This window comes from Anolis carolinensis, unplaced genomic scaffold, assembly GCF_035594765.1.
Source record: "Anolis carolinensis isolate JA03-04 unplaced genomic scaffold, rAnoCar3.1.pri scaffold_11, whole genome shotgun sequence".
Taxonomy (NCBI): domain Eukaryota; kingdom Metazoa; phylum Chordata; class Lepidosauria; order Squamata; family Dactyloidae; genus Anolis; species Anolis carolinensis.
In genome coordinates, this window is record NW_026943822.1 from 4,671,335 (window position 1) to 4,698,558 (window position 27,224).

Here is a 27,224-nt window from a genome sequence, read left to right on the forward strand (position 1 = left end):
TAGACACCTCCAAGGTCATGTGGCTACTGGCATGACTTCATGGAGCACTGTTACCTTCCCGCCGGAGTGGTACCTATTGATCTACTCACATTTGCATGTTTTCGAACTGCTAGGTTGGCATGAGCTGGGGCTAACAGTGGGCGCTCACTCCGATACCAGGATTTGAACCTGGGACCTTTTGGTCCGCAAGTTCGGCAGCAGAGCGCTTTAACACACTGTGCCTCCACAATGTATAAAATTACCTCCACGCTTTATGTAGCCTTTGGAGAACTTGTGAAATAGATAGATATGAAATGATGTGCATTGACTACTGGAAAAGCCTGGACTACATTTGGAGATCACATGATTAATTGTGATGGTATTGTTTTAATTATATTTTATACAGTAGAGTCTCGCTTATCCAACGTTCTGGATTATCCAACACATTTTTGTAGTCAATGTTTTCAATACATAGTGATATTTTGGTGCTAAATTCATAAATACAGTAATTACTACATAGCATTACTGCGTATTGAACTACTTTTTCTATCAAATTTGTTGTATAACATGATGTTTTGATGCTTAATTTGTAAAATCATAACCTAATTTGATGTTTAATAGGCTTTTCCTTCATCCGTCCTTATTAAGTGAGACTCTACTGTAATTCTATTTTAATTGTTTATGTTAACTGCACTTTGTTTTGATGGCATCAGATAGTTGTGTAAAGATACAGTTGTCCTATTACTAACTAATATACAGAATAGAACAATGGTAACAGACAAATTATAATCCTTACAGGCGCATGAGTAATACACAAATACACACTGTTTACAGCATTACATCAAACATTATATTCATGTTTGTATGTTTTTTCAGTAACAAATAAGTATGTTCAGTAACTGAGTACTACACTTTGAATTCCAGTTTTGTCCCACGTAGATAAGTCTTAGAAATGCATGGTCAAAGGAATAAACAACTGTATATTGTGGTTCACACTTTAGATAAATTCATCATTGTCCCATGTAAGTTAATGTTAACTAATTCTGTATATTAGTTAGTAATAGGACAACTGTATCTTTACACGTATTATAGGCATCAGATAGTTGCCTATGTATAAAGCCGCCTTGGTATCCTTCGGGGTTGAGAAAGGCGGGATAGAAATGGCGTAAATAAGTAATAAATTAATGTATGAGGCATATAGAATCACAGACTTATAAAGTTAGAAGACACCACAAAGGCCATCCAAGCCACTTCCCTGCCATGCGGGAACACACAATCCAAGCACTCCCAGGAGATGAACTTTATATGAAACATAAATACTGTATATACTCGAGTATAAGCCTAGCTTTTCAGCCCTTTTTTTAAGACTGAAAAAGCCCCCCTCGGCTTATACTCGGGTGAGGGTCCTGGTTGGCTTATATTTGGGTCAGCTTATACTCGAGAATATATGGTACATTTATTATTTTTCTCTATTATTATTGGTATTATTACATTTATTATTTTTCTCTATTATTGTTGCTATTATTACATTTATTTTACTCTATTTTATTATTATTAATACATTTATTATTTTACCCTGATCTTATTATTATTATTGAATTTATTATTTTACTCTATTATTACATGTATTATTTTCCTGTATTTATTATTATTATTATTACATGTATTATTTTACTCTATTATTATTAAAAGGATATACAGTAGAGTCTCACTTATCCAACATTCGCTTATCCAATGTTCTGGATTATCCAGCGCATTTTTGTAAACAATGTTTTCAATACATCGTGATATTTTGGTGCTAAATTTGTAAATACAGTAATTACTACATAACATTCCTGCGCATTGAACTACTTTTTCTGACAAATTTGTTGTATAACATGATGTTTTGGTGCTTAATTTGTAAAATCATAACCTAATTTGATGTTTAATAGGCTTCTCCTTAATCTCTCCTTGTTATCCAACGTATTCGCTTATCCAATGTTCTGCCGGCCAGTTTAGGTTGGATAAATGAGACTCTACTGTATAAGCACATTTACATTGAAGATGAGAATAATGATTTGATCAGAGTTGGACAGTCGTATCCTAAATTTGATCTTTATGTAAATACAGTAGAGTCTCACTTATCCAACATAAACGGGCTGGCAGAACGTTGGATAAGCGAATACGTTGGATAACAAGGAGAGATTAAGGAGAAGCCTATTAAACATCAAATTAGATTATGATCCTACAAATTAAGCACCAAAACATCATGTTATACAACAAATTTGACAGAAAAAGTAGTTCAATAAGCAGTAATGCTACGTAGTAATTACTGCATTTACGGATTTAGCACCAAAATATCACAATGTATTGAAAACATTGACTGCAAAAATGCGTTGGATAATCCAGAACGTTGGATAAGCGAATGTTGGATAAGTGAGACTCTACTGTATTGAAAACATTGACTACAAAAATGCGTTGGATAATCCAGAACGTTGGATAAGCGAATGTTGGATAAGTGAGACTCTACTGTATTGAAAACATTGACTACAAAAATGCGTTGGATAATCCAGAACGTTGGATAAGCGAATGCTGGATAAGTGAGACTCTACTGTATTGAAAACATTGACTACAAAAATGCGTTGGATAATCCAGAACGTTGGATAAGCGAATGTTGGATAAGTGAGACTCTACTGTATTGAAAACATTGACTACTAAAATGCGTTGGATAATCCAGAATGTTGGATAAGCGAATGTTGGATAAGTGAGACTCTACTGTATTGAAAACATTGACTACAAAAATGCGTTGGATAATCCAGAACGTTGGATAAGCGAATGTTGGATAAGTGAGACTCTACTGTATTGAAAACATTGACTACAAAAATGTGTTGGATAATCCAGAACGTTGGATAAGCGAATGTTGGATAAGTGAGACTCTACTGTATTGAAAACATTGATTATAAAAATATGTTGGATAATCCAGAACGTTGGATAAGCGAATGTTGGATAAGTGAGACTCTACTGTATTGAAAACATTGAGTACAAAAATGAGTTGGATAATCCAGAACGTTGGATAAGCGAATGTTGGATAAGTGATACTCTATTGTATTGTAAACATTGACTACAAAAATGCGTTGGATAATCCAGAACGTTGGATAAGCGAATGCTGGATAAGTGAGACTCTACTGTATTGAAAACATTGACTACAAAAATGTGTTGGATAATCCAGAACGTTGGATAAGCGAATGTTGGATAAGTGAGACTCTACTGTATTGAAATCATTGATTATAAAAATGTGTTGGATAATCCAGAATGTTGGATAAGCGAATGCTGGATAAGCGAGACTCTACTGTATTCAAAAACATTTAACCTACTGATGCCTCAATTAATGTAATTTTATTGGTATCTATTTTTATTTCGGAAATGTATCACCCTCGGCTTATACTGGAGTCAATGTTTTCCCAGTTTTCTTGTTGCAAAATTAGTTGCCTCGGCTTATATTCGGATCAGCTTATACTTGAATATATATAGTAAATTTCATTAGTCTTGGGTCCCATCTCTAAGATATCTCATTATGTAGGTATATGTGAATACAAGTATGCAAATCTAAAGAAAACCAAAATCCAAACCACGTCAAGTCCGAAGCATTTCTGATGAGAGATCCTCAACCTGAACAGGTGTCTTCTCCTGCAGGTGGGTTTTCTCATCCGAATCATAAAAGGGGGGCAGACGACTGAGTGTATTCAACCAGGAACTTCCCAAATCAAAGCATATATTCATAAACTTTATGCTATAACAGCTGTCTTGTCTTCAATATATGGTAATGAGAGGCAAACTGTTATTAAACATGGAAGTTCATGACAGTGTAGAAACAATCCAGGCTGAATCCAAATGGGATAATTAGAGAGCAAGGCTTTGGACAACACGATGAAAATTCTGTAAAACATTTTATATTTTGCAAACAAGTCCCAGATTTGTGATTTGAATACATTACGGGGAAAAAATCAGAAACATTTCCATAGCTATATGAAACTCTTCCATAATGCATTACAAATGTAGAATCAGGGACAAGACATGAGTTGATTAGATTTATATGCAGTAATTTCTTACGCTGAAATATTTGGATATGTAAAATATCCAGCATCTTGCACATGTACAAAAAACCAAAGTACAGTAGAGTCTCACTTATCCAACATAAACGGGCCGGCAGAATGTTGGATAAGTGAATATGTTGGATAATAAGGAGCGATTAAGGAAAAGCCTATTAAACAATAAATTAAGTTATGATTTTACAAATTAATAATAATAATTATAATAATAATTTTATTCTTATATCCCGCCCCATCTCCCCGGAGGGACTCGGGGCGGTTTACATGGGGCCATGCCCAGACACAACAGCACAAATCAGATAAAACATTAAACCGAGCAGTAAAACTTCAACATGATTAAAAACAGTCATAAAAGTCAATATACACAATAATATTAAAATCCCGATTTGGGTCAAAAATTAAGCACCAAAACATCATGTTATACAACAAATTTGACAGAAAAAGTAGTTCAATACGCAGTAATGCTATGTAGTAATTACTGTATTTACAAATTTAGCACCAAAATATCACAATGTATTGAAAACATTGTTTACAAAAATGCGTTGGATAATCCAGAACGTTGGATAAGCGAGTGTTGGATAAGTGAGACTACTGTAGCAGGTTTTGGAATAAGCTGGAATGTATGGAAACATGTGGGTCAGATGGGCTAAAGAACAAGATGTCAAGAAGCTCAAGATGGAACTTGTACATTTATTAATACAGTAGAGTCTCACTTATCCAACGTTCTGGATTATCCAACGCATTTTTGTAAACAATGTTTTCAAAACATTGTGATAGTTTGGTGTTAAATTCGTAAATACCGTAATTACTACATAGCATTACTGCATATTGAACTACTTTTTCTGTCAAATTTGTTGTCTAACATGATGTTTTGGTGCTTAATTTGTAAAATCATAACCTAATTTGGTGTTTAATAGGCTTCTCCTTAATCTCTCCTTATCATCCAACATATTTGCTTATCCAACGTTCTGCCGGCCCATTTATGTTGGATAAGTGAGACTCTACTGTACACACAACCAACTGTGATCCTGTCTAGATTTAAGGAGAGGCACTTGGTGCATGAACACCTATAACTATGGGGCCGGGCTGTGGGGCAGGCTAGTGAGCAGCCTGCTGCAATAAATCACTCTGACCATGAAGTCATGAGTTCGAGGCCAGCCCGTGGTGGGGCGAGCACCCATCAATTAAAAAATTAAAAAATAGCCCCTGCTCATTGCTGACCTAGCAACCCGAAAGATAGTTGTATCTATCAAGTAGGAAATAAGGTCCCATAAGGTGCCTTTTCATGCTTAATAGGTTGATCATGGGCTGATGGAAGTAGCACCACATCAAGTAGGAAATAAGGTACCACTTATAAAGTGGGGAGGCAAATTTAACTAATTTACGACTTGGAATGAGGAAGTGCCGTCACAGTGGATGATGAAGCAGCTGCTCCGCCCTGTGGCCAGAATCGAACATCCTTTCAGGAGAAGGTTAAATTGCCTCTGCGTCTGTCTCTGTCTCGGTTCTATGTGTATATGGGCATTTAATGTTTGCCCTATATGTATATAATGTGATCCGCCCTTCGGGGTGAGAATTGTGGAATATAAATACTGTAAATAAATAAATACATTGTGGTACAGCCAGTCCAAGAAGTAGTCAGATCCCATAAACTGGGAGGAACACGCTAAGGCTCTCACCTCCATGTCACCAGCAGTGGAGCAAGTTCAGAGCTCAGTAATGTTACTACAGTGCTATGGGTGCTATTGCCTGGACCATGGTGTGGGACCCCCATCTTTCAAACCCCTTTTGTTGCTCACAGCTTCCGCAATAAATCAAGTCTCACCATGGCTGGTACTGTTTGCTCCCTAATGCCCACTCACAACTTCAAAGCACACTCCAAACTGCAAGGAAAGAAGAAACAAGTGTTCTTGATCCAAGAGCTTGTTTGCTGTAGGTAGCAACTTCAAAGGATAGTAGTCAAGGCCTGGAAGGGATTATTAATTGGCTGCTTCTATCCTTCCTTCCGGTGGTGAAGTGTGTTAAAGACTGAGCTGCTGAACTTGCAGACTGAAAGGTCTTAAGTTTAAATCCCGGGAACGGAGTGAGCAGCCGTTGTTAGCTCCAGCTTCTGCCAACCAAGCAGTTCGAAAACATGCCAATGTGAGTAGATCAATAGATACCACTCCGGCGGGAAAGTAACGGCGCTCCATGCAGTTATGCCAGTGGCCACATGACCTTGGAGGTGTCTACGGACAATGCCGGCTCTTCGGCTTAGAAATGGAGATGAGCACCAACCCCCGACTCAGTCATGACTCAGCCAGGACCATCCACAATAAGTGAAAATCTGCAAAGTAGGGACATTGTATTTATTTCAATATTTATACATTATGTTAGTAGGTAAAGGTAAAAGTTTCCCCTGACATGCTCATCTACATTTCTAAGCCGAAGAGCCGGCGTTGTCCGTAGACACCTCCAAGGTCATGTGGCCACTGGCATGACTGCATGGAGTGCTATTACCTTCCCGCTGGAGCAGTACCTATTGATCTACTCACGTTGGCATGTTTTCGAACTGCTAGGTTGGCAGGAGCTGGGGCTAACATTGGGCACTCATTCCACTCCTGGGATTTGAACCTGGGACCTTTCGGTCTGCAAGTTGAGCAGCTCAGCGATTTAACACACTATTTTAAGTCTTTATCAACTAATCGTGTGTTGATAAATCACCTCCTTTTTTCCCTCTTCCTTTGGCTTCTCTTTCCTCCCTTCCTTAGGCTGTAAATTGTAATTTTTAATGATTTATAATAGTCTTTTAGAGTTGATTGAAAAACCGTGAAACAGCAAATCCGCGAAAAGTGAACCGCGAAGTAGTGAGGGAACACTGTATATGTATGGAAAACTACCATAGGCTTAATTCAATTTAATTTTTCTATCTCACATGACACACAGCCCAACTTATCATCAGCCGCCTACATCAAGTTGGATCATTTCATGAATGGCTCCGTCTTATAGAAACATAAACACTAGGGCTGTGAAAAACATTTTAGTCCTTGTAAGTCAGGGGTCCCCAAACTACAGCCCGGGGGCCACATGTGGCCCATTGAAGCCATTTATCCGGCCCTCGTGGCAGTGGCTCCCTCCTCTCCCACCGCCTCCCGCACCATCCAAAGCTTTGCTTGTTTATAATGGTATTTTAATTATTATTTAGTTAATTATTAAGGGGTGCTTTGCTTGTGCTTTTGGTGCACAAAGGTAGGAGGAGGCTAAACTAAATGGCCCAAGGGATCTCTTCCAACCCTCTTTATTATTATTATTATTATTATTATTATTATTATTATTATTATTGACACATAAACACAGTATAACACAGCAAATGAGATATAGATGTTGAATTTGGTATTACAAAATCACAAGTCGAACACTTCCCAAGTGTTTAGGGCTGTGTGATTATTATTATTATTATTATTATTATTGACACAAAAACACAGTATAACACAGCAAACGAGATATAGATGTTGAATTTGGTATTACAAAACCACAAGTCGAACACTTCCCAAGTGTTTAGGGCTCTGTGATTATTATTATTATTATTATTGTTGTTGTTGTTGACACAAAAACACAGTATAACACAGCAAACGAGATATAGATGTTGAATTTGGTATTACAAAATCACAAGTCGAACACTTCCCAAGTGTTTAGGACTGTGTGATTTTTATTATTATTATTATTATTATTATTATTATTATTATTATTATTATTATTATTATTATTAACATTGAGGTTGGGTGGCCATCTGTCAGAGATGCTTTGCTTGTGCTTTTGATGCACAAAGGCAGAAGGAGGCTAAACTAAATGGCCCAAGGGATCTCTTCCAACCCTCTTTATTATTATTATTATTATTATTATTATTATTGACACAAAAACACAGTATAACACAGCAAACGAGATATAGATGTTGAATTTGGTATTACAAAACCACAAGTCAAACACTTCCCAAGTGTTTAGGGCTCTGTGATTATTATTATTATTATTATTATTGACACAAAAACACAGTATAACACAGCAAACGAGATATAGATGTTGAATTTGGTATTACAAAATCACAAGTTGAAAACTTCCCAAGTGTTTAGGGCTGTGTGATTATTATTATTATTATTATTATTATTATTATTATTATTATTATTATTATTAACATTGAGGTTGGGTGGCCATCTGTCGGAGATGCTTTGCTTGTGCTTTTGATGCACAAAGGCAGAAGGAGGCTAAACTAAATGGCCCAAGGGATCTCTTCCAACCCTCTTTATTATTATTATTATTATTATTATTATTATTATTATTATTAACACAAAAACACAGTATAATACAGCAAACAAGATATAGATGTTGAATTTGGTATTACAAAACCACAAGTCGAACACTTCCCAAGTGTTTAGGGTTCTGTGATTATTATTATTATTATTATTATTATTATTATTATTGTTGACACAAAAACACAGTATAACACAGCAAATGAGATATAGATGTTGAATTTGGTATTACAAAATCACAAGTCGAACACTTCCCAAGTGTTTAGGGCTGTGTGATTATTATTATTATTATTATTATTATTATTATTATTATTATTATTATTATTATTATTATTATTATATTATGACACAGCAAACAAGATAGATATGTTGGATTTCATATCACAAAATCACAAGTCGAACACTTCCCAAATGTTTAGGGCTGTGTGATTATTATTACAGTAGAGTCTCACTTATCCAACATAAACGGGCCGGCAGAATCTTGGATAAGCGAATATGTTGGATAATAAGGAGGCACTAAGAAAAAGCCTATTAAACATCAAATTAGGTTATGATTTTACAAATTAAGCACCAAAACATCATGTTATACAACAGATTTGGCAGAAAAAGTAGTTCAATACGTAGTAATGCTATGTAGTAATTACTGTATTTATGAATTTAGCACCAAAATATCACGATATATTGAAAACATTGACTACAAAAATGCGTTGGATAATCCAGAACGTTGGATAAGTGAGTGTTGGATAAATGAGACTCTACTGTATTATTATTATTATTGACACAAAAACACAGTATAACACAGCAAACGAGATATAGATGTTGAATTTGGTATTACAAAATCACAAGTCGAACACTTCCCAAGTGTTTAGGGCTGTGTGATTATTATTATTATTATTATTATTATTATTATTATTATTATTATTATTATTATTATTATTTTATTATGACACAGCAAACAAGATAGATATGCTGGATTTCATATCACAAAACCACAAGTTGAACACTTCCCAAGTGTCTAGGACTGTGTGATGTATTTTCGGATGATGCGTGCAGATCCCAGTAGGGTGGCCTTTTGCAGTTGGCAGATCGTAATTTTGTCAATGTCTATTGTTTCCAAATGCCGGCTGAGATCTTTTGGCACGGCACCCAGTGTGCCCATTATTATTATTATTATTATTATTATTATTATTATTATTATTATTAACATTGAGGTTGGGTGGCCATCTGTCGGAGGCAGACGGGGTTGGACTAGATGTCCCAAGGAGTCTCTTCCAACTCTCTTTATTATTTTTATTATGATGATTATTATTAACATTATGGCTGTATTTGTTCCGATTTTGTTTTTTTTTACGTCAAAATAAGATATGCAATAATTTTATCTGGAAATCGTGCAATGGATTATGGAAGGGCTTTAGACCTTGTCTTTGGATGACGTGTCTCATATTGGAATGTATTTTAATTATGTTTTTATGTCTGTTTTAATTTTAATAATTTTATTCATGCCTGTGTTTTATGCCCAAGGCACTGCGCAAGAGCCATTTCTAAGCCGCCTTGAGTTCCCCTCGGGGTAGAGAAAGGCGGGATATAAATATGGCAAATATATAAATACACTAGCTTTGCCCAGCCACACGTTGCTGAGGCTTATGCTTTCAGAGTGTTGCTCTTCATTTACTGTCCTGATTTTAGATATTATATTGTTCTGTATTATTATTAATCGCTTTGAATGCGATTTCCTGCTTCTTGGCAGAATGGGGTTGGACTGGATGGCCCATGAGGTCTCTTCCAACTCTACTATTCTATGATTCTATATCACAGTAATTATTACATATTATATTTACAATCTTATATTATCTGCTTAGAACTGGATTATATGAGGCCCCTTCTTCACAGCTGTATAAAATGCACACTGAAGTGGATTATATGGCAGTGTGGAGTCCAGATAATCCAGTGCAAAGCAGATAAGATTATAAATGGGTTATATAGCTGTGTGGAAGGGCCTTGAGTCTACACTGCCATATAATCCAGTGCAAATTAGATAATCTGTGAAACAGGCCGAGGCCTAAGTCTGCCTGTCCCCTGGGCTGAGTTGGTTGCTAGGAGACCAAGTGGGCAGAGATTAGTCCTCTAACTGGCAGCAATTGGATAAAAACAATTATTCCTCTCCCTCTAATTAGGACTTTATTTTTCTTTTCTTTTTGTTGTATCAACCTAGAGGCGTGGATGATGGGTTGTGTTGTCAAATTTCAAGGTTGGGGGGCCTATAGTTTTGTTGTTTTGTTGGTCGCCGTGATGCCATCACTCATTTATATATATAGATAAATAAAGACATGTCTCAAACAGTGCAAAGGTTGAGTAGCTTTCAACATGTGCCAAACAATTCAGTTTCTCCCTGAAGACTGTGTCGCACCCATGCCATCCAGACTCCATAACAACAAAAGCCAAAGACACATATCTGGGAAAATTTATTGATTAGAGAAAAGACTCGGTGCAGCAGTTTAATTAGAAAATAAAGTGTTTATTAAGAAACTAGACATCAAAGACCCCTAGAGTCTCTGTGAAAGGGGATGTTCCGATTTCCATAGCACAAAATGATAGACATGGCAACAGGGAAAGAAATGACCGTAAATGCAGGAGTCTCGGTGGGGGAAAAGAAGTCATGGTTTACAATAATTATAATTGGAAACACTTTTTTTTCTCTTAAGACTCACTGCTTAAAGCCACCAATTGCAAGTGCCCAAGGCCTGGTTACCCCATCCCACCCCATATTCTGCATTAAGAAACTACTTGAGACTTTCTTGCTGCTCATGTCAGTCCTTCCCTTGCTTTGTGTGTGTGTGTTTGTGAGCCAGAACTGCTGGTGTGCTGCGAGAAATAAATCCAATCACGTAAGGCTTGTGTAAACCACCCACAAAGGATCCCTTGCCTGATTTATCCAGAAAAGACGGAGTTAAGAGTTTCCCTCTGCCACCTCTCTGCTCTTCGGGTAAATGGAGAATTTAGGCATTCTTGAGGCAGAAACACAAGTCTAAATGAATATATCCTAATAAGATGTGAAAGTGTGTGTGCGTGCTAGCCCCACCTCTTCCACCCCGGGTTTGTCATGTGTGGAGTGGCAATGCTGAATGGGAGGGTTTCCCATAGGCATAGAAGTTCTTCACACAACTGGGACCCCTTTTATACTGTCGTATATCCCAGGATCTGATCCCAAATTATCTGTTTTGAACAGGATTATACGAGTCTAAGTACGTTAAATCCAGTCATGTCTGACTCTGGGGGTTGGTGCTCATCTCCATTTCTAAGTCAAAGAGCCGGCGTTGTCCATAGACACCTCCAAGGCCATGTGGCCACTGGCATGACTGCATGGAACACCGTTACCTTCCCACCGGAGCAGTACCTATTGATCTACTCACACTCTGGGGGTTGGTGCTCATCTCCATTTCTAAGCCGAAGAGCCGGCGTTGTCCATAGACACCTCCAAGGCCATGTGGCCACTGGCATGACTGCATGGAGCGCCGTTACCTTCCCGCCAGAGCAGTACCTATTGATCTACTCACACTCTGGGGGTTGGTGCTCATCTCCATTTCTAAGTCAAAGAGCCGGCGTTGTCCATAGACACCTCCAAGGCCATGTGGCCACTGGCATGACTGGATGGAACACCGTTACCTTCCCACCGGAGCAGTACCTATTGATCTACTCACACTCTGGGGGTTGGTGCTCATCTCCATTTCTAAGCCGAAGAGCCGGCGTTGTCCATAGACACCTCCAAGGCCATGTGGCCACTGGCATGACTGCATGGAGCGCCGTTACCTTCCCGCCAGAGCAGTACCTATTGATCTACTCACACTCTGGGGGTTGGTGCTCATCTCCATTTCTAAGCCGAAGAGCCGGCGTCGTCCATAGACACCTCCAAGGCCATGTGGCCATTGGCATGACTGGATGGAGCGCTGTTACTTTCCCGCTGGAGCGGTACCTATTGATCTACTCACATTTACATGTTTTTGAACTGCTAGGTTGGCAGAAGCTGGAGCTGACAGCGGGCGCTCACTCCGCTCCCGGGATTTGAACCTGGGACCTTTTGGTCTGCAAGTTCAACAGCTCAGCGCTTTAACACACTTCACAAACACAAGATGGTCTATGCACAAAGAAAATATGTCCAAATAGCATATAGTATTATGAAAGTTCCCCGTACAAAGCCCAATTTGGCAGGACCAGACAAAATGAAAAGGAGCAACAGCTCTAACACAAAAGTTATCCAAGTCTGATATTGCTTCCAATACAGTGGAGTCTGACTTATCCAACACTTGCTTATCCAACGTTCTGGATTGTCCAACGCATTTTTGTAGTCAATGTTTTCAATATATCATGATATTTTGGTGCAAAATTCGTAAATACAGTAATTACTATGTAGCATTACTGCGTATTGAACTACTTTTTCTGCCAGATTTGTTGTATAACATGATGTTTTGGTGCTTAATTTGTAAAATCATAACCTAATTGGATGCTTAATAGGCTTCTCCTTAATCTCTCCTTATTATCCAACATATTGGCTTATCCAACGTTCTGCTGGCCCGTTTATGTTGGATAAGTGAGACTCTACTGTACTATATAGGCTTCAGGGATACAAAGTCAATGAAAGTATCTTCCAAACAAAATAAACAGACGGTTGGTCATGTTGCTGTATACTGGAATGAAGAAAATAATGACGGAGCACCACTCTCAAGAAAGTCTTCGTAAGTAAAGTCCAAATAATGTCTCAAGTCTACAGGGGTTCCCAGGTATTTTTGTAAAATACTTGTAAAATACTTATTACTCTATGTTTTGTTTTAGACAATAGTTCATTGTTGCTGAGTATACCAACTCCTGAAGAAGGGGATTTTCTCCCCGAAACAGGGTACAAAAATACCCGGGACCCTTGTAGACTTGGGACTTTATTTGGACTTTACTTGCAAAGACTTTCTTGAGAGCGGTGCTCCATCTTTATTTTCTTCATTCCAGTAACATGACCAACCGTCTGTTTACTTTGTTTGGAAGATACTTTCATTGACAATGTATCCCTGAAGCCTCTATACATTGGAACCAATATCAGACTTGGATAACTTTTGTGTTAGAGCTGTTGCTCGTTTTCATTTTGTCTGGTACTGCCAAATTGAGCTTTGTACGGGGAACTTTAATACAGTAGAATCTCACTTATCCAACACTCATTTATCCAATGTTCTGGATTATCCAACGCATTTTTGTAGTCAATGTTTTCAATACATCGTGATATTTTGGTGCTAAATTCGTAAATACAGTAATTACTACATAGCATTACTGCGTATTGAACTACTTTTTCTGTCAAATTTGTTGTAAAACATGATGTTTTGGTGCTTAATTTGTAAAATCATAACCTAATTTGACGTTTAAGAGGCTTTTCCTTAATGCTTCCTTATTATCCAACATATTCGCTTATCCAACATTCTGCCGGCCCGTTTATGTTGGATAAGTGAGACTCTACTGTACTACCAAATTGAGCTTTGTATGAGGAACTTTAATAATACTATATACTATAGGCCCCTACCCTCCTTCCGAAGGAGCTTAAAAACCTGGCTCTTTCAAAAGGCCTTTGACACGTAATCTGTTGTCGGACTGATCTATCTGCCCATATTATAACAGCCCCATTCTCAAGGTGTTGCCAATGTTATATTGCACTTTTGTCCATTTCAACTGTGAAATTACCTTTCCCATTTCGGCCAATTTCGGCCCATTCTGCACTTTGCCTGGGTTCTATGAATTAGTCTCCTCTGTTAATATTGTATGTTTTATGTCGATTTTAATGATTGTTTTTATTGATATTGATGTTTTTATTGTATAATTTTTCTATTGCTGTGTTTTGATATTTGATTGTTTTATCGGGCAAGGCCCCATGTAAGCCGCCCCGAGTCCCAAGATTCATGAAACTGGCTATTATTACTCTGCACTTTATTGACTATTTTAGCTATGAATCTACCTCTCCTATGTGAAGTTTTCTGCACTTTGGCCCAGATCTGTGTTTTAGCCTCCTGTTTTTAACATTTTATGCAATATGCTGACTTTTATGACTGTTTTACTGATGTTGATGTCTTATTGATGTGAAATTGTTTTTACTGTTTTATCGCTGTTATTGTATTTCTATGTCGGGCATGGCCCCATGTAAGCCGAACTGAGTCCCTCCGGGGAGATGGGGCGGGGTATAAAAATAAAGTTGTTGTTGTTGTTGTTGTTGTTGTTGTTGTTGTTGTTGTTGTTATTATTATTATATGCTATTTGGACATATTTTCTTTGTGCATAGACCATTTTGTATTTGTGTAGATACAAGTATTCTGGGATTTTGTATAGCTTTAACACACTTCGCCACCGAGTCTACACTGCTAGAAAATCTGGGATAAGAAGACAATCCGGGATCAGATCCGGGGATATAGGGTGAATTGTGTGAAAGGGGCCTGGGATTCTAACCCACCAGAATTTTTCTACTGTAGCCCCATCTACATCGCCATATAAAATCCAGGTTATCTGCTTTGGATTTGATTATATGAAGTGCATATTCATATAATCCAATGCAAAGCAGATAACCTGGATTATCTGTTTTGATATTCTGGATTACATGGCAGTGCAGAAGTGGCCTGAGTGAAGAGTATCCACAAATAGGAGAAGCTCTCCAAATGATTTTCCCATGTGAGGAGATATAACCGGGGATGGAGTGTTGTGGGGTTAGTCCACACCGCTCTTTCTGTATTGACTGCATGTGCTAATATAATATAATGTATAGGGCTAAAGTAGAAACAAGTCTCCTTGCAGGAGGCGGCATGTAGAATATCTGCACGAGATACCATTCTTGGTCTATTCCACCCCATCAAAAAGGCACACTCAGAAAACTGAGTTACACAGGAACGATAAATGTAGGCTGTTGTGTTGGTGCATGTACATCCAACTTAACGAAAGTGGAGTGGAAAACCTCGCTGGTGCAATTGCCCTGGATTTCAGCTTTGCATGAGGAGCTCTGCAAAGCAGCTACTCATATAATATTGGTTGCACAAATGGTTTCTGAAGAGGTTTTGCAACTGAGAGTAACTAACAGCAAGTTGTGAAAGGGCTCTGCATAGCCACTACGTAATAAAAACCTGTATTGGATATCCCTATAATGTGTTGTCGAAGGCTTTCGTGGCCGGAATCACAGGGTTGTTGTGTGTTTTCCAGGCTGTATGACCATGTTCCAGAAGCATGGCCGCACAGCTCAGAAAACACACAACATCCCCATAATGCTTGGCCAAAAATCTTCGCTTTTGTGTGCTCTAAAAATATAAGGGTGAGGGTATAGGAGCAAAGTTGCTTCTGTTTTTAATTACAAACATGATTCCACAGATGCAAAACAGTGGCTCAAAGTTATCACAAAGGGGAGAACTATAAACTAGGTTGAAACTACAACAGGGCACTTGGCTTTGAATTCATCTTAGAAATGGTTTGGAAAAAAAATAAGCAAGACTAATGGCTGTATGTCATCCAAGGTAGATAAGACCTATGTTTTGCTTCCCAGAATTCTCTGTTTTAACAAAGCACCTTTCAAACTTATATTTTGGCAAATGCTTTGGTTGTCAGTTCTTATTTTATTCCAAGTGTGCCAGCCTTTCTGGTCTTGCAAAGGAGGCAAATCAGTGTGTCCTTTGTCCCGCTGGTTTTTATGTATGCATTTTTTCATCGATACTACAAGTTCTCCTGGTTATCTCCGCACACTCAAAAACGAAGAAATAAAATGACAAATGGCTCTAAAAGAGATCCTCTTCAGAAACGTGTAGTTTATCTCAAGTTTCTTGGGATCTTCAACGACACCCTTAAAGACAAAATGCCTTCACAGTGACTTGTTGTTAAGATTCTTCCGTTCTGGTACCTCAGGCTTCACTTTCCCACATCCCAAAGAAGTAATTATCCAAATACGCAATTTTCAAAATTATACAGCACGTGGGGAGCATTTTATGAAGTTCATGGCTCCACGAGTGATGGATTGGGAAGGAGTCCCATTTTTCTCCTACTTGTCAGAAACCTGAATATGTGTTGGCCTGAGAAGCACTGGTTTAGTTAGGACAAGTAAATCTTTCCATAAGCCTGCTCGGCTTGAATCCTTCAGGGTTGGGAGAAGAGTGCTATCTAATTCTGGCCATTCCAGACTAGAAATCCTCCTCAGAAGCAAACCACCTCTTGATAGCGGAGATCAAGGTTTGCACTTTCCCCCACACTGTACCACTGGGGAGATTTCAGGATGTAAGTGAGATGAGAAGAAAAAGAAAAGAAAAAAAAATATTTAGGTATATAAATATTGATCCAAGTCTCGAATCAATATTTGTGTTTATGCCAGAGAATAAGCAATGGAATTCTTTTTTTTTTTCTGACCCCCTTACTTGGTCTGTACGCCTTGAGCCAAACATTCAGTGTGCATGACTGGATTATAACACATATTTAACTTGGTGACAAAGCGAAGATGGTGGAGTTGGAAGGGGAGCTAGGAAGGCAACAGACTTGGTTCCCAAATTTGTGGTGGGAAGTGTCACGTACAGTTCTTTCTCTTTGCCCGAGACCTGTCAACGGAGCACTGACAGGCACTCCTCATCCATCCAGGTGTGATGTCCAGGAGCGCCCCACCTCCACCCCACATCTCCCGTCCCCAGATAAAGCCATTTTACAAGCAGCAGGGAAGAGGCCGGTGTACAAAAATGGAACACTGAGATAGCTGGAGAGAAGCTCTAACACACAAAACGCACGAGCACACACAAACAGAAAATCCTCCTAGGACACTTTGTATCTCAAACAAAGCCACCGAGAGCTTTTCCATGGGGGTAGAGTAGTCGGACCTTTTCATGGTTGCTTTGAGCATCATTTCGGTGGAACACCTTGAGACTAGGCAGATGGAGGGTGGAGGATACGTGGGGGGCAGCGGGGCTGCCTTTGTTCTTACCAACTTATCTTCACTCTGTTAAAGCATCTTCTTTATTCCCCATCTCCTTCTGCTTTGAGGCATTTTGCATGATTGATAGCAGGTGGCCTTCATATAATCTTGTGATCTCATAAGGACTCCACAAGTAAAGTTGCTGGACTTGGGTTGGTTGTTTTTTGTTTTTTTTGGGAGGGGGGGGGGGTTCCTTTTAGAAAAAGCAAAGTGCAATTTTAGGATGACTCCTTTGAGGTTCCATCTCTTTTTGCTTTTGGTTTTTTCTTTTATTTATTTTTTTAAAAAATCAGTTGTTTTTTCTTGTTGTGCCTTGCAGGAACATCATGACCAAATGGAGGAAAAGAACATAGAGGCCCACAGAGGAGAAGAACAACCCTGCGATCTGGTGACAGGAATAATAATAATAATATTGAGAACCCCTCCGTCTTTCCAACGTGGCGCAGATTGTGGTCCCGTCCCACAAGGTGGTCGCTTTGATCCGTACAGAGACCACCGTCTCCCACTGTGTCCTGTGATTCTCAGAGGGCACAGCCAATAAAGTTCACGCAAGGACAAAAAAAACCTTTCCCGGAGGTTTTCAATTTGACTTTTTTTTTGTCTTTCGCCTTTTTTTGTTTTTGTTTTTGCATTGTTGTTTATGGGTGTTTTTTTTGTTTTTTGTTTTTTTGTTTAAAAGCCATGACGTCCTTTGCTGAAATAAACACTGACATCCTCAACATAAATGCCATGGTGGTTAAGAGGATTAGAATGTCCAGGAAGGGTTATTGGATTCAACATAATTTCTCTGAAACCTAAAGCAGGGAAAGGGAACAAAAGGAGGGGGGAAAAAAGAAGAGAGGGAGTGGAAAAAGGGGGAAAAAATAAAGTAATCCCACAAATTAAAATTTCCAAACTAGCAAAGAAATGAGATAGTGACACAGATATAATTCTTTTAGAAGAACTAAACTACAGTAGAGTCTCACTTATCCAAGCCTCGCTTATCCAAGCCTCTGGATTATCCAAGCCATTTTTGCAGTCAATGTTTTCAATACATCGTGATATTTTGGTGCTAAATTCGTAAATACAGTAATTACAGCATAACATTACTGTGTATTGAACTACTTTTTCTGTCAAATTTGTTGTATAACATGATTTTTGGTGCTTAATTTGTAAAATCATCACCTAATTTGATGTTTAATAGGCTTTTCCTTAATCCCTCCTTATTATCCAAGATATTCGCTTATCCAAGCTTCTGCCGGCCCGTTTAGCTTGGATAAGTGAGACTTTACTGTATATAACTGCTGCAGCAGGGTTATATTTTTGCTGCCTTCTGAATTCTTATTTTCCCTGCTTATAAACAGTGTGTTGCATTGAAGGATATGTCATAGTCACTTTTAAAATGTTAAAAAAAGAGATAGAAACTAAATAAATACAACTTCCCTATTTTTAAAATACAGTAGAGTCTCACTTAACCAACATAAACTGTTATTGATGTTTTAAAGATGTTTTTTAAAAGATGTTTTAAAGATGTTTTTGAATTGTTGATTTTAGCCGGTTCTTGTAAGCCGCCCCGAGCCCTAGGGGAGTGGCGGCATATAAGTTTGAAAAATAAATAAATAAAATAAAATAAATAAACGGGCCGGCAGAAGGTTGGATAAGCGAATATGTTGAATAATAAGGAGGGATTAAGGAAAACATCAAATTAGGTTATGATTTTACACATTAAGCACCAAAACATCACGTTAGACAACAAATTTGACAGAAAAAGTATGCAGTAATGCTATGCAGTAATTACAGTCTTTACGAATTTAGCACCAAAATATCACGATGTATTGAAAACATTGACTACAAAAATGCGTTGGATAATCCAGAACGTTGGATAAGCGAATGTTGGATAAGTGAGACTCTACTGTAAGAAGACTCAAAGCAACACAACACAGGCATCAATGGGTCTCAGACCTGCTTAGTTTCAGCAGCCTACCTGCATCATGTTGACCTATTGAGACTTTAACTATCATTTGTATCCCCTTTCTTCAATACAATAAGGTTCCCATTGCTAGCAATGCTTTAAAATCAAGACTTTGGTATTGCTGGCCCTTCTGATGCATTGCACTATATTTTTGACAATCTTTTAACACTGACAATGCCAAGCAGGGCATCTGAGAGTTTGGGGTGCGGGAGTGGTAAAATACCATTGTTTTAATTGATGCCCAGGAGTTGCAACTAGACAAGATGTTGGGAATCCATGATCAAATCTCATCCTTTTTTCTAAAATGAATTTTAGAGAGGAAGGCTCAAAGGAGAACCAACCAAATGAGGACCAATATGGTGGTGCTGATCTGAAAATATTCCACTCATAACCACGTTGATTTGTTGATGGATCTCCCCACATCATGCCTAATGTGGCTTTCGATGCTCAAAAGCTCCTTAAACTGGTCTGATTGTTTATGATTTTCACCAGAGGGAAAGAAAATTTCGGTACCGTATCTGAAACAAGGAAGGCTCAAAGCTACCCAAACCATAATGAAAACTGGACTTAGAAAATGAGCAAGCATGTTGTGCAAGGCAGAGCATCTCTTCGCACATTGTTGACAGGTGGGATTTCTTGTCATCTGAAGCAGAGGAGAAGCATGAATAAGTGAAGGCTTTGCTGATGAAGACAAAAGGCTCAGAGCGGCCCGAGGCTAGACATCGTGTTAGTATCTAAACCATGATAACATAGTGGCTGGAGATGAGGAAACAGGATGGACAGGTGAAATCATGCTGTTTGTTAGAGAGAAGACTATGTTCACTACCCTTTTCATTCCAACTGCCAATCTTCTCACCAATCCTACTACATCCTTCTCCTCCTCGTCTCCCATTTTTCTTCTTTTCCCACCTGACCTATTTCTCTTCGTTTCTGGCTTCTCAATTATTTTATTTATTTACCAGCTGTGCCCGGCCACGCGTTGCTGTGGCGAAGTATGGTGGTATGGGAAATAAAGTATTGAGGAATTGGTGGTAGTTAAGGTAAAGGGTCCCCTGGGCTGAGTGGGTTGCTTAGAAGACCAAGTGAGCGGAGCTTAGCCTTCTAACTGGCAGCAATTGAATAAAAACAATTATTCCTCTCCCTCTAATTAGGACTTCATTTTTCTTTTCTTTTTGGTGTATCAACCTAGAGGCATGGATGAGGGGTTGTGCTGTCAATTTTCAAGGTTGTGGGGTGTTTACTTTTGTTGTTTTGTCTGCTGCCGTGATGCCATCACTCTTTTATATATATAGATATATATATTTACAACCTTGGTATCCCGCCCTTCTCACCCCAAAGGGGACTCAGAGCGGCTTACAAGTTACATGTACATACAATATATTATACTAGCTGTGCCCGGCCACGCGTTGCTGTGGCAAAGTGGTGGTGGTATTGGCTAAAAATTGTTGTGTAATTTTTATTTGACGTTATTTGTATTTTTAAATTATTTTTATTGTAAGTTATATTTTTATTTATTATATTTTATTATTTTCTTGTATTATTTTTAGATATTTTCTGTTATTATAGTATTTTATTGTATTAATTTTTTAGTGTTTTTAATTATTTTTAGTGTTTTTTATTATCTTTTATTGGGTTGCTAGGAGACCAAGTTGGAGGAGCTTAGCCTTCTAACTGGCAGCAATTGGATAAAAGCAATTATTCCTCTCCTAATTAGGACTTTATTTTTCTTTTCTTTTTGTTGTATCAACCTAGAGGCCTGGATGAGGGGTTGTGTTGTCAAGTTTCGAGGTTGGGGGGCCTGTAGTTTTGTTGTTTTGTGGGTCGCCGTGATGCCATCACTCTTTTATATATATAGATTATTAGCATAGCACAATATTAGCATTATATATAATTTATTTCTTTATTTATTTCTATCATTTCTACCCCGCCCTTCTCACCCCAAAGGGGACTCAGAGTGGCCTACAAGTTACATGTACATACAATATATTATATTATTAGCATAGCACAATATTAGCATTATATATAATTTATTTGTTTATTTATTTCTATCATTTCTACCCCGCCCTTTTCACCCCAAAGGGGACTCAGAGCGGCTTACAAGTTACATGTACAGTAGAGTCTTGCTTATCCAACATAAATGGGCTGGCAGAACGTTGGATAAGCGAATATGTTGGATAATAAGGAGAGATTAAGGACAAGCCTATCAAACATTAAATTAGGTTATGATTTTACAAATTAAGCACCAAAACATCATGTTATACAATAAATTTGACAGAAAAAAATAGTTCAATACACAGTAATGCTATGTAGTAATTACTGTATTTACTAATTTAGCACAAAAATATCACGATGTATTGAAAACATTGACTACAAAAATGAGTTGGATAATCCAGAACGTTGGATAAGTGAGACTCTACTGTACATACAATATATTATATTATTTTAAAAGGTAAACGTAAAGGTTTCCCCTGACATTAAGTCCAGTCGTGTCCGACTCTGGGGGTGGTGCTCATCTCTATTTCTAAGCCGAAGAGCCGGCGTTGTCCATAGACACCTCCAAGGTCATGTGTCCACTGGCATGACTGCATGGAGCGCCCTTACCTTCCTGCCGGAGCGGTACCTATTGATCTACTCACATTTGCATGTTTTCGAACGGCTAGGTTGGCAGGAGCTGGGGCTAACAGCGGGCGCTCACTCCGCTCCCGGGATTTGAACCTGGGATCTTTCGGTCTGCAAGTTCAGCAGCTCAGCGCTTTAACACACTGAGCCACCGGAGGCTCCTATTATATTATTAGCATAGCACAATATTAGCATTATATATTACCATATTGTACTATACCATTATAATGTAATATTATCCATACTCCATTTTAATCAGCAACAAAAGGAATAATTAACCCCCTATAGACATAGTCCCAATGTGTTAAAGTGCTGAGCTGCTGAACTTGCAGAACTTGCAGACCAAAAGGTCACAGGTTCGAATCCGGGGAGTGGAACGAGCACCCACTGTTAGCCCCAGCTCCTGCCAACCTAGCAGTTCGAAAACATGCAAATGTGAGTAGATCAATAGATACTGCTCCGGCGGGAAGGTAACGGCACTCCATGCAGTCATACCGACCACATGACCTTGGAGGTGTCTATGGACAATGCAGGCTCTTCGGATTAGAAATGGAGATGAGCACCAACCCCCAGAGTCGGACACGACTGGACTTAATGTCAGGGGAAGCCTTTACCTTTACTAGACATAGTCCCACCCTGATTCCAATTTTTCTTGGTAAACCACTTCCGAATGTCTTTTACTATGAAAACCACGTGATGAAACAAAATGAAACAAATAATAGGAGCAAAAGATGGGATTCCCAAGTCAGAAGGCACTCTGGCAGGGAACAGTGCAAGATGTACTCTAAGGACAACAGTTTTTTTTCCTTGCCAACATATACTTCATGCAAGTAAATTGATATTTAAATGTGGACATTATTGGATGGTGAATACAGAAATCAAACAAACCACATGATTTCAAGCAGAAGATGGAGAAGCTCTTTTTCTCTCCAAAAACAAGGCTAGGAGTAAATTGTTCCACAAATCAGAAACTCCTAAATTCAAACGTTACTCCATATATAAAAGCAATCCCTTTAAAAGTGAATAGATTTGTGCTAAAAATAAAGATTTTCCCTTGACATTAAGTCTAGTCGTGTCCGACTATCCCAGGATTTGATCCCAAATTATCTGTTTTGAACAGGATTATATGAGTCTAGGGACGTTAAGTCCAGTCATGTCTGACTCTGGGGGTTGGTGCTCATCTCCATTTCTAAGCCAAAGAGCCGGCATTGTCCGTAGACACCTCCAAGCTCATGTGGCCATTGGCATGACTGCATGGAGCGCCGTTACCTTCCCGCCAGAGCAGTACCTATTGATCTACTCACACTCTGGGAGTTGGTGCTCATCTCCATTTCTAAGCCAAAGAGCCGGCGTTGTCCATAGACACCTCCAAGGCTATGTGGCCATGGGCATGACTGCATGGAGTGCCATTACCTTCCTGCCAAAGCAATACCTATTAATCTACTCACATTTGCATGTTTTTGAACAGGTAGGTTGGCAGAAGCTGGGGCTAACAACGTTCGTGGATTCAAACTGCTGACCTTCTGATCAGCAAGTTCTGCAGCTTAGCGGTTTAACCCGCTGCGCCACCGTGGCCCCTTTGTGCTAGTTATTGCTACTTTGTGCTACTTGTGCCACTTAGGCTAATTGTCAGAGAACCTGAAAAATATTAGACCAAAGCCAGAGAGACCTTATTAGGGGAGAATGTAAAAAAAAAAAAAAAAAAAGCAGACTGTAACCAAAAGTAAAAAGTTTCAGTGATGAAAGATTAATCTCATTAAAAAATTAAGGACAAGTGACAGGAAACAGAAAAGCTAATATAAACAGATTCCTGAATGCAACTGTTCACAATCTGTGTTCCAGGACAAAAAGCACTAATCGGGGAAAAGACTTTAAAAAATGGCTAATCGAGAAATCTCTTTTGAGAAAATTTGAGAAATCCAAGAAAAATTTAAATATATATAACAAGCAATATAATCAATTATATGAACAAGATAAAATAAAAAACATGATGCAAAAATATACTAAGAAATCATATATACGAGAAGAAAAGAAGATGGGTTCCTTTATGGGTTAACTTTGTGATGAAGAAGACCCCACGATTTTAGAAAATGGAGCGAAAAAGGCCCCCAAGGGCCTTTTGTCATGCAAGCAGTTGTCTTAAGCTATAAATATGGAATCCACTCAATTTCTAATTAAAAAATCAGACTGAAAAATTGGATGGCAAGATAGAATCATAGAGTCATAGAATTCTAGAGTTGGAAGAGACCTGGTGGGCCATCCAGTCCAACCCCATTCTGCCAAGAAGCAGGGAAATCACATTCAAAGCACCCCCGATAGATGGCCATCCAGCCTCTGTATAAAAACCTCCAAAGAAGGAGCCACCACCGCACTGTATTGTCAAAGGACTTTCGGACAAAATCACTGGGTTGTTGTAAGTCTTCTGGGCTGTATATCCATGTTCTAGAAGCATTTTCTCTGGACGTCTCGCCCACATCTATGGCAGGCATCTTCAGAGGTTGGGGAGTCTGATGACCTCAACCTCTGAGGATGTCTGCCATAGATGTAGGTGAAATGTCACGCTTCTAGAATATGACCATACAGTCCGGAAGACTCACAACAACCCAACACCACACTCCTTCCAGGGCAGAGAGAGAGTTCCACTCCTGAACAGCTCTTCTCACAGTGAGGAAGTTCTTCCTCAGGTTCAGATGGAATCTCATTTACTGTCGTGGTTCCATTGCGTCTTAGTCTCCAGGGCAACAGAAAACAAGATCATGGCTCACAGATTGGAAGTTCTCGAAGAAAGGGGACACTAAGTGTTCTAGTAGCTTTTGAACTATTGCAATGGACTACCATAAAAGGAAAGATTTTATAGAAAATATTTTTACTACATACAGTGGAGTCTCGCTTATCCAACATTCTGGATTATCCAACTCATTTTTGTAGTCAATGTTTTCAATACATCGTGATATTTTGGTGCTAAATTCGTAAATCCAGTAATTACAACATAACATTACTGCCTATTGAATTACTTTTTCTGCCAAATTTGTTGTATAGCATGATGTCTTGGTGCTTAATTTGTAAAATCATAACCTAATTTGATGTTTAATGGGCTTCTCCTTAATCTCTCCTTATTGTCCAACATATTCGCATATCCAACGTTCTGCCGACCCATTTATGTTGAATAAGTGAGACTCTACTGTATGTTGTAACTCAGCTGGATCCTCAGAGTGACTCTGATGGGGATGATGGGATTCAGGTTCAAGATGACGGGATTCAGGTTCAGAGTGTTCCTGCTGTGGAAGATGAGGAACAGGGAGGCTTTCCCAGGCAGGGAATGGTGTTGATGATACTGAAGCTAGCCAGGTGCAAATTGACTCAGGAAGGGAGGACAGCTTCCAGTCTGATAGCATACAGACAGACGCTAACACTAGCGAGCTGTCTGGCCTTGACAAAACAGAATCTTTAGATCGAGCTGGGCATTTGAAATTCAGGGTTCGCAGAATAGCAAACAAGAGGGAGGTCAGAGGCCAAAGAAATGCATTCATGCTATGCAAAGGGTATTAAAAGAGTGTGCTGAGAGAGAAACCTTTGTCAAAGCAATTTCTCGTTCGAGTCAAGAAGCAAGCGCTTGCTTTCCTGGATTATCTTGTAGCCTTTGTGTGTTCATGTTTATGGGACTTTGTCATGCATTAATGGAACCTTGTTTTATGCCTAATTTTTTCTTGGATTATTCTTTATAGCCTCGTTTTGCAACAATCTTTCAGAACTTTACTTTTGCTTTTTAAGAACTATTTATTTCCGATTTCCTGATAAACTACAAAAGACTTCAACCTGTGTGCAGCCTGGTGTAATTAGCAAGGTGAAGCTAACCTGAGGTGCGACAACATAGAGCAGGGGTCCCCAAACTAAGGCCCGGGGGCCAGATGCGGCCCTCCAAGGTCATTTACCTGGCCCCCGCCCTCAGTTTTATAATATATTGTATATACATATAATATTGATAATAATATTATAATGTAATACAATATAACACTAATAATAATACCATATAATAATATTAATTATATATTGTATATTACATATAATATTACAGTATAGTGGTATAGTTCAACATAGTAATATATAATGCTAATATTATGCTATGCTAATAATATAATATATTGTATGTACATACAGCTGCTCTGAGTCCCCTTCGGGGTGAGAAGGGTGTGATACAAATGTAGTAAATAAATGCAATAAATAAATAATAAATAAATGTTAGACTTAGGCTCGCCCAAAGTCTGAAATGACTTGAAGGCACACAACAACAACAACAACAACAACAACCCTAATTAACTTGACTATCTCATTGGCCAGAAGCAGGACCACACTTCCCATTGAAATCCTGATAAATGTATGTTGGTTAAAATTGTTTTTATTTTTTAATATTGTATTGTTCTTTCATTGTTCTTGTTCTTGTTCTTGTTCTTGTTGTTGTTTTTGCACTACAGATAAGACATATGCAGTGTGCATCGGAATTTGTTTGTATTTTTTTTCAAATGACAATCCGGCCCCTCAACAGTCTGAAGGATTGTGGACCGGCCCTCGGCTTAAAAGGTTTGAGGACCCCTGACATAGAGGAATAAATACCAGATTTCCAAGCTGGATTCAGAAGAGAAAGAGACACTAGGGAACATACTGAAATCAAATCTTGGCTAACAGAGCACTCCAAATAATTTCAGAAGAATATCAGCTTCTGCTTTATACAGCTTAGCAAAACTTTTGGGTGTCCAGATCACAAAAAGTATGGACTGTTCTGAAAACAATAAGTGTACCAAAAACATCTGATTGGCCAGATGGATCAATTATACTCAGAAAAGAGTTTGGAGAAATAGAAAGTTTGCCTGCAGGCAACAGGGGTCAGAGCAGGTGGCATTTTATAACCCAAAGTGTTACACAGAAGATATTGTGTGTAAAAAAAGATTAGATTATGGAGTGGCAGCATAAAAACTGGGGACAGAATCACCAACAATTTAAAGAGACGCTATGTGATTACAAGAAAATGACAGTCTTGGTAGCATTATGGGAGAACATAAAGGAAAATGAAAACATATTAAAAAAATGAACACAACTTTAAAGTGGATACTAAAAATATAAAAATAGTTTACATTTCCTAAAGCTTGGTTCAACCATAAACCAAAATGGGTATGTATTTGAATAAAGATGTAGTGAGGAAATATCTATACAATAAAAGGTAGTGAAAAAGTAAGAATATAGCTGGGGCTTAGAAGACTATGAAGAAGACAAGATTCTTAAATGCAAAGATCAAAGTCAGACTTATCCACATTTTTGATTTGTATAGCACAGCAGGCTAACCACTGTGCTGAAGA

General features: G+C 38.5%; 1 protein-coding gene across 6 annotated transcripts in view; it reads right to left on the reverse strand.

Annotated features, from left to right (window-relative positions):
* The window catches only part of ntrk3 (neurotrophic receptor tyrosine kinase 3), a 707,738-nt gene that overhangs the window by 147,164 nt on the left and 533,350 nt on the right, over positions 1 to 27,224 (reverse strand). Inside the window, exon 13 of one of the 6 annotated variants that reach the window (XM_008119403.3) lies at positions 17,483 to 18,097. The exons of the other annotated variants lie outside the window; for them this stretch is intronic. Within the exon in view, the coding sequence (XP_008117610.1) occupies positions 17,976 to 18,097 (122 nt within the window). The 3' untranslated portion in view covers positions 17,483 to 17,975. Of the gene's footprint in view, positions 1 to 17,482; positions 18,098 to 27,224 lie in introns of those variants that run through there. 6 annotated transcript variants of the gene reach the window in all.